General features: G+C 43.0%; 1 protein-coding gene across 4 annotated transcripts; it reads left to right on the top strand.

Annotated features, from left to right (window-relative positions):
• The first annotated feature begins 610 nt into the window (after nt 1–610).
• Nucleotides 611–8057, top strand: MRPL19 (mitochondrial ribosomal protein L19). 4 transcript variants are annotated; one of them, XM_054024055.1, is made up of 7 exons: nt 611–695; nt 1769–1813; nt 2360–2471; nt 4070–4188; nt 4858–4992; nt 6196–6377; nt 7730–8057. In XM_054024055.1, exons 1-7 carry the CDS (start codon nt 632–634, stop codon nt 7943–7945), a joined length of 873 nt encoding a protein of 290 aa, XP_053880030.1. In that variant the 5' UTR covers nt 611–631; the 3' UTR covers nt 7946–8057. The 4 variants fall into 4 exon arrangements, with proteins under 4 accessions (XP_053880030.1, XP_053880032.1, XP_053880031.1 ...); XM_054024056.1 differs by lacking the exon at nt 611–695 and adding an exon at nt 741–1457; XM_054024057.1 differs by lacking the exon at nt 1769–1813.
• Nucleotides 8058–8135: the final 78 nt, after the last annotated feature.

Here is an 8135-nt window from a genome sequence, read left to right as displayed (position 1 = left end):
CTCTGTTTAAGAGCCGGGCTGCCCGAGCGCTATGGGCTTTGGGCAGCCCCCATGCCTCCGGACCCTGCGCCGCCGGAGCCCGGGAGGGGAAGTGCCCGGCTGGGGGCGCAGGGTCCGGAGGCACGGGGGCTGCCCGAAGCCGGTAGCGCTCGGGCAGCTCGGCTCTTAAACAGAGCCGAAGAGTCGGGGGAGGAGCAGAGCCGCCATTTTCCCGGACATGTTCGGCTTTTTGGCCATTCCCCCCGGACGGGGGTTTGAGTGCCGAAAAGCCGGACGTGTCCGGGAAAAAGAGGACGTGTGGTAACCCTATCATATAGTGTCTCGTCTCCAGCTATTGGGGAGTTTTGCTAGTGGCAGTTACCGTTAAGCCACATCATACCATTCCCCCCCTAAATGTATCAAGCTTAATCTTGAAGTCGGTTCGGTGTTTTGCCCCCATCGCTCTCCTTGGAAGGCTGTTCCAGAACGTCTCTTCGGGAAACCAGCCCCGCCTCCGAGGCAGGGCCCCGCCCGCCCTGAAGCCTCGTTCCGCTTCCGCTTTCGCGGGTAGTTTGGGACGCTGCGCGGGCCGTAGCTCCGTGGGGGCTTGTGGGTGCGCGCGCATTCGCCGGGGAAATTAGCCAGAGCCGTCATGGCCGCCGCCTGCTGGAGGGCCCTCGCTAGGGCGTCCGCCGCCCGGCCCGGAGCGCGCTGCCGTAAGGAGCCGGGGCTCCGCCCGCTCATGTCACCTGATCTCCGCCCCCTCCCCGGGGCTTCGCCCTCAGCCCCCAAAAGGCCGGGGGGGAACCAGGGTCCTGCCTCCCCGTCACGGCCCCCTTCGCGGGGGGAGGCCGGGCCCGCCCTGGTCCCTGCCGCCCCGCTCTCCCGTCCCCTTCCCGGGGCGGGCCTGCCTGGGTCCTGTCTCCCCTTTTCCCGCCACGGCCCCTTTTGTGGAGGGGCTGCCTGGGTCCTGCCCGCCGGCCGCTCCCCGGCCACTACCCCCTTTGTGCGGAGGCACCTGGGGCCCTGCTCCCTCTCCCCGGCCATTGCCCCCTTTGTCGGGGAAGGGGGCGCTGCCTGGGTCCCTGCTCCCCCATCAGTGTCCCCCTTCACGGGAGGGGCTGCCTGGGCACCTGCCCACTTCACCGCCCCCTTTACTGGGGTGCTGCCTGGGTTGCTGTGCCCTTCACTGCCCCCTTTGCGCACAGGGGTGCTGCCTGGATCCCTGCTTCCAGCCCCCTCACCCCTCCGCCTTTTTGGGAGGGGAGTGCTTTCTCTGGCCCTGGAATGTGTGTCACACCTGATTACATTGCTTTGGGTTACATCCTCACGCAGTGTCTTTGCGCTTATTTTCTCTCTGTAAAAATCTCTCAAACCCTTCTTTCCAAATTGACAATTGTATAGATTACCCTAGTTTTTAGGTTGCAGAGATCTGCTAAGAAGAAGGATGGTTTTGTGGTTCTGGTCCAGGACTGAGAGTGAGGAGAGTTGTACTTTTATTCCCTATTCTGTTTTGGACTGTGTGTCCTTGGGCCAGTTATTTAGCCTTAACTGCTTCACTTGTACAAAGGACATACTTATATTTGAGAAGCCTAGTTAATGTAAATTGTAACCCAAATTTTACATGCGATAGTGTTATAGAAATTGTAAAGTATTACTAATTGCTGAGCTGATAAATGTATTATAAATTGTAGGTGTTTCTTACTATATCAAAGAGCACTCAGGAGTTATGGTGCTTTTGAGGGAGATATTTCAATGAACTATTATATTCATCACTTTTTTCCCTAAGGGTCTGATCTTGCAGTGAGCTCTGCGCAGATCTTGGAGGATCAAGGCATGCAAAAGTATTTTTGTACTCTCAGTGTGATACAGCAGTAATAAGTCCTTTTGAAATGTTCAAATAGTAGTAAAACATAAAAGTACCTGAGACTTCTGCAAATCACTGAGAAGAAAGTATTAAAGTCTGTAGGTTAAAAATAGATTTAGATGAGTTTAGTCTTAGCTTGACTTTATTTAAGCCGTTATTGCTTAAATATTTTCCATCTGAAAGCTGTTCTAAAATGTGATGCTTAAACCAGAGGAAGAAATATATCATTTTTCTTAATCTCCTTTTGACTCATCTAAAACTTCTTGCATTAGCTTCTCAGTTTCCTTCTATCATATGAGCATCTAACAAAGGAAGGCATGATCTTTTCAAATTGCCTTAAGATGGTACTGGTGGATCAGAAGAAGCACACTGTGAATGTTCATACACATATAGTATTTTGAGGGGTTGAGAGTTGCTTACATTATAATTGTATGCATACTTGTTATGGAGGTTGCTTTTACTCCTGATTGAAATAGGTTTATTTTCAACACCATCTTGTTTCTGTCTTTGAAGGGTGCTTCTCTTCCTCTGGACTTCTGAGGGCTAACAGTGGAGAACCTACAAAATTTCAGCCGCCTCCAAAGCCAGTTATTGTTGACAAACATAAAGAGGTAGTAGAGAGAAGGTAGGATACTCCGTTGCTTAACATAGTGCATAGTTAGACTTCTTAAAAGTTGCTGCTCCCTTGCTTAGTCTTCAGTCGAGTTATTAAGAGCCCCTCTGAAATCAACTAAGCACCGTTATGCAAAGTATAGTAAACATTTGCTAAGGTCTAGCGGAGACAATTTGTCAAAAAATGGGCTTAAAATACCTCTTCCTGTGACTTACATCCACAAAAATAGTGATTCGTGGATAAGTCTATGTAGTTGTAAACGTACATGCAAGTCTAGGTTGTGTTTTGTTGAGCTTCATTATATTAAATGCATGTGTATCTTCAGTACAACAGTCTGTCGTAGGGAGAAAGTGCATGCAAGTGGACATTGAGAGACCTGGATTGTGATTCTGGCTGTGCTGCTGACCACCTGCTGAGCAAGTCACTCTTTGTAAAATGTTGCTGCCACTGGTGCTGGTATCCTCAGTGAGAACGCTAGTGTGGAAAGGGCACACGTGTTTCTATTCTTGTATCACCTAACCTGCTCTGGCCAACATTAGGTGATTAAAATGTTTCTGCACTGTTAGTGGTAGTGCAACATTGGGAGATTTCCCAAAGAAGTCTAGTGTGTAATCAGCCTAGGAGTGGGGAGAGTTTCTTAGAATCTGAACTTTGGCACCCGTTCAGCTCTTGGCCAGTCATCTCAGACTGGTAAGGGTTTTCTTTACTTGAAACTGTCTTCATAAGGTGTAAGATTCTGTGCTGCACTTCTTAGAACTTGTAGCCAAGAGGGATTCTCTCCCCTCCCCCCCGCCCGGCAAGTTAAACTACCTTTTCTGCCCTTCGGGGTCCAGAGCAGCCCTTTGGGGCTAACTTATGGTAGCCTCCCTGGGCTACCCTACAGACAGCAGCACTGACCAGAATCTCTGCTGTTATGTGTGCTGTGCTTCCACTGCATAGCCATGCCCCTACAACAGGGTTTGCGAAGTGGTCCTTAGAGGACCACCTCAATCTGTCTTCCTAATTTTCTGTGTCAGGCAATTCCAGCCAGATCAAGGGTTTTTATAGTCCCTCTATGCACTTCTGGCCCCATTATCCCATGTAAAGGAGTGGGGGTGAAAATCTCACCCATGGTGTGTCTTGTGGACTCCCATCTGCTAGGAGCAAGAGAGACCTTTTACAACTTGTTTCACACACAATACTATTCAGCCATGAGCCATCCAATGTTAAGTACTCACTGCTAACATGGGTTAAAATTGAACCATGAAAGGTTCCATTACTAATCCTCCTTGTCCATAGTTCTAATGCTCAAAAGTGATAGCAGTGACAAAAGTGATAAATAATAGAAAATTATTATGCACCCAAAAGGCCAATGAGTATTGTAGGCACTTGTAGCTGCAAAATATCTGAACACAAACTACACATCTTCTCATTGAAAGAAACTTGGAGCACTCAAATCAGGAATTGCAAAAACTGCTATTTATGTCAGTGTGAAGGTAACCTGCACACATGAATAGCAGAGGTCTTTAATGTGTAAACCAAATATTTTTAATTCAGTACTATGGTAAGTTGTAGGTTTTAACATAAATTACTTCTGTCTTATACTCATAAAGGTTTTGACTTCCCCACAGGTTCTTGAGTCCTGAATTTATTCCCCCCAGAGACCGAACAGATCCTCTTAAATTCTGTATTGAAAGAACTGACATGATACGAAGGCGAAAAGTGCTCGACATTCCAGAGTTCTATGTTGGTCAGTTAACAGCATTAGGATTTTTAATAACTTTTCCAGTATTGGTCATTGATATAGTTTAAAAAAATTAATAGCATAGCTTTATAACAATGTTACTATTTTCTGCTGCCAAATTTAATGGACAATTAATAGAATGTATGATTAATAGAAGTATCGCCATTTGAACTCAATGAAAACATTGAGGTTAGTTTTCTAGATGCAGACATTCTCTATGCATTAAGCAACAGAGGGTCCTGTGGCACCTTTAAGACTAACAGAAGTATTGGGAGCATAAGCTTTCGTGCTCCCAATACTTCTGTTAGTCTTAAAGGTGCCACAGGACCCTCAGTTGCTTTTTACAGATTCAGACTAACATGGCTACCCCTCTGATACTCTCTATGCATTGCTTACAACCTAAACACTGCAGTGTGCATGTGGTCCAAGAAGCTTTTGTCTATAACTTTCCTGTTTATAGACACAAGTAAATAGCATTAATGATGTGAACTAAATCTTTAAAGGCAAAGAAATTTTATATTTTTATATAAATATTTAAGCCTACATTTTGTAAATTCAGTCTGTTTCTTAGAAAGCTTAATTTAGTTGTGTGTGTCTATTAATGTCTGCATTTAAAATCTGACTCCTTCTCCATGTTCCAGGAATGATTTACTGACTAGTCTCTCCTTTGGACAGGAAGCATCCTTTCTGTTACCACAGCAGATCCATATGCCAGTGACAAAACCAGCCGTTTTGTAGGAATTTGCATTCAAAGAGGAGGAAAAGGACTTGGTGCTACCTTTGTGCTTCGGAATATTATAGAAGGGCAGGGTATGTCTTTGTACAGCTTTCATTCTTACATTAGGACTATTAAATGGAGGAGCTATAGTATTTAAACTGTATATGAAAGGGTATAGAAATCTTGTTTGCAGTTGGGATGGTATTAGAGTATTAAAGGAAAATCATCTTGCATACTACTGTTTCTTGTTAGGTTTAACACAAGATGCACTGCAAGATGCAATGAGACCTTGGTGTACAGTATATCTCAGTTGCTTAAAAATCTGGAAAAAGAAGAACAGGAGTACTTGTGGCACCTTAGAGACTAACAAATTTATTAGAGCATAAGCTTTCGTGGACTACAGCCCACGTGGGCTGTAGTCCACGAAAGCTTATGCTCTAATAAATTTGTTAGTCTCTAAGGTGCCACAAGTACTCCTGTTCTTCTTTTTGCGGATACAGACTAACACGGCTGTTACTCTTAAAAATCTGGCACATCTGGGCTGATCTCATGTTTCAGCTCTGGTCAGAAGTAATACATCTACTAACTTCATTTATGAACTAACTTTGTAGTAGATGGATTTTAATAATATTCTAACAGCCTTACAAAAAACACTTTGTTTTGTAGTAGCAGCTAGGGCCCAACTGAGAGTAAAGTACCATTGTGCTAGGCACTGTGCAAACAGAGTAATACAGTCTAGGCCCCATAGAGCTTAATCTTGATTCTCACTTGTCTCATAGCAGTCCTACATCACCTCATTTCTAACCCAAGATATATTTGACTCTAGGTCTCCATAATGGAAGACCAATGTAGCAGCCTACTGCCTCACACACCACCTTTCTGGTGCACTTTAAAACCATTGTAGGGCAATACAGGCATTGCTTTGTCTGCATTACTATAAATATAAGCAGGAATTAGGCATTCCTTATTTTGCTTAAATAAATATATCACAAAATAATCACCATTGTACCGAAAATACATTGAATAATTTAAAATCCATGCTTGTGGCTCCCTCTTAAATTTATACTTATAAGTGCCTCTGCCTTGAGCTAGTCTAGACCAGACTTTAATTTCTTTGTAAAAGAGAAATGTATACAATACTGTATTCAAAAAAATGGACCCAAAATGTAACAAAACACTGTCCTCAATTAATATAAGGCTCTGAAACACTAAACTGCAATATATCAAACCCAGACTAGGTTTCTTATGGCCTCTGATTCTCAGCTACAAGTTAAATAATTGTTTGTTGTCTTAAGGTGTTGAGTTTTGCTATGAACTGTACAATCCTCGAATCCAGGAGATCAAGGTTTTGAAGCTGGAGAAGAGACTAGATGACAACCTGATGTATTTACGGGATGCTTTTCCTGAATATAGTACTTTTGATGTGAACATGAAACCTGTGCCCCATTCAGCTAATGATGAAATTCCTGTAAACCAGGTATGAGTCTGGTGTGATAGAAGTTTGGTGGGAAAGTGAGGAGGTGATTCAAAGTGATTGTAATAAAATATAAACACTTCATATCTGATGTGTTAGCTTGAATCTAGCCCTCTAAGACCACTGAACTGTTATCAGGTGCCACATATAAAACAAGTTTGGTCTTATTCTGTTTTTATAGTGAATAATCATCCACAATGCAGTTGAACTATCTGTTGTTTTAATAGAGAACAAGGATGGATTGGGCATAAAAAATAAATCATCTTTGGGAGGTGGGCTCTCCGGGGCAGAGTTGAGGCACGTGTAGGCGATTATGTGGAGAAGCTTTCCCCATGTTGTATGTGTTCTGTAGATGTGACTTAAATGTCTGCCTGACATCCCTGGAACTATTTGATTATTAAATTGTCATCCTTTTTTTAGGAGAATCTGTGTGTAAAAGGACACAAGGGAGGAATGCTAGTAGACAACAACTTATTGTCATGCTGAGGGTAGAAATTTTGGTGGCTGTAAAGTAGATCATTTCTTTCCAAAAGACTTAAAGAAATCAAATACATCTGCTACCCTCTTCATTAGCTCAGGAAGACTTGTAGAAGGTAGTGGGGGATACATATCCCATGCCGGTTCAAGTATGCAAATCCTGTACTGTGCCATATTTGGTACCATCCATTAGAGGAATCACCATCTTCTGAGTTTAATACTTAAGTACTTTAAGTTCTTGTATAATGTTTATCACTATGCTAAAAGCAGTGTGGCCTGCATATGCTTATGTCTAGTGGGCCTGTGTAGTGGTTAGGGCTACTCAATACAAAAAGGCATTGACAGACTGCAGGGGGAAACCAAAATAGTGTGTCAGGAAAAAATTAAGTATTGGAAGTTTGATCTTAAGTGTGAACATGTGGAACTTGAGGATGATGGAGGGTGGATGACTGTGTTTAACTGTCCAGTAACAATTAATAGCTCAAAGGGGGAGGGAATATTTTAAATGATTTATGTTAGTAAACTAAGGACTAACAGCCCTGCTACTGAAGAGGAAAAACAAGTTGTGAGATAAGACCACATCTAACTTTGATCAGAAGTGGGGTTCAAAAGTAGATTGAGTATAGATGAGCCTTGTCTACAGAACAGTTAGGCATGAAATGCCTATGTGCACAAGTTTCTTCAGGAATAAATTCCAGTTATCCAAACACAACTGAGCAGTAGCTCTTTAGAGCTGATCTTACAATCAAACTTGGCATCGCTTTCTTTTAGAGCAAAAAGACAAGTAGGGCCAAGTTGAAAATGCATCCTAATGTAAAAAAGTCAAAGTTGTATGAAGAGTTGCATCTTATGTATTCTTTACTTGTTTCCAATCCTAGCTGAAGGTCAAAATGAAACCTAAACCCTGGACAAAACGTTGGGAACGGCCAAAATTTAACATTCAAGGAATCCGCTTTGAATTACCTGAAGAAATGATGAAAGAAGCACAAAAGTGGAGCCAGCCCTGGATAGAATTTGATATGCTGCGAGAATACGATACTTCAAAATTAGAGAAGGAAATATGGAAAGAAGTGAATGAAGAGCTAAAAAAATGATACTGCTTTTATATGGAGATTACTGAGGAGGGAGGCCCCCTGAATTTTTTAATATACAATTCTTCAATTGTGTAAGACTTGTGTACAATAAAGTTAATATTTCAAAAACTTAGTACATTTGTGTATATACAGTGCAGCGGTTTTAACCTCCTTTAGTTCCCACTGTTGAGGTGGGGGCAGTGAGTCCTAT

The sequence above is a fragment of the Malaclemys terrapin genome, chromosome 3 (genome assembly GCF_027887155.1).
Source record: "Malaclemys terrapin pileata isolate rMalTer1 chromosome 3, rMalTer1.hap1, whole genome shotgun sequence".
Taxonomy (NCBI): Eukaryota; Metazoa; Chordata; order Testudines; family Emydidae; genus Malaclemys; species Malaclemys terrapin.
The sequence above is the reverse complement of the archived record's forward strand: the minus strand, read 5'-3'. Positions and strand labels throughout refer to the sequence as shown.

Coding starts and splice junctions, on each gene's coding strand:
- MRPL19 (XM_054024055.1), top strand. CDS start 632: ATGGCCGCCGCCTGCTGGAGGGCCCTCGCTAGGGCGTCCGCCGCCCGG. Junction 696..1,768: donor CCGGCCCGGAGCGCGCTGCC/GTAAGGAGCCGG, acceptor TTTTTCCCTAAG/GGTCTGATCTTGCAGTGAGC. Junction 2,472..4,069: donor AAAGAGGTAGTAGAGAGAAG/GTAGGATACTCC, acceptor ACTTCCCCACAG/GTTCTTGAGTCCTGAATTTA.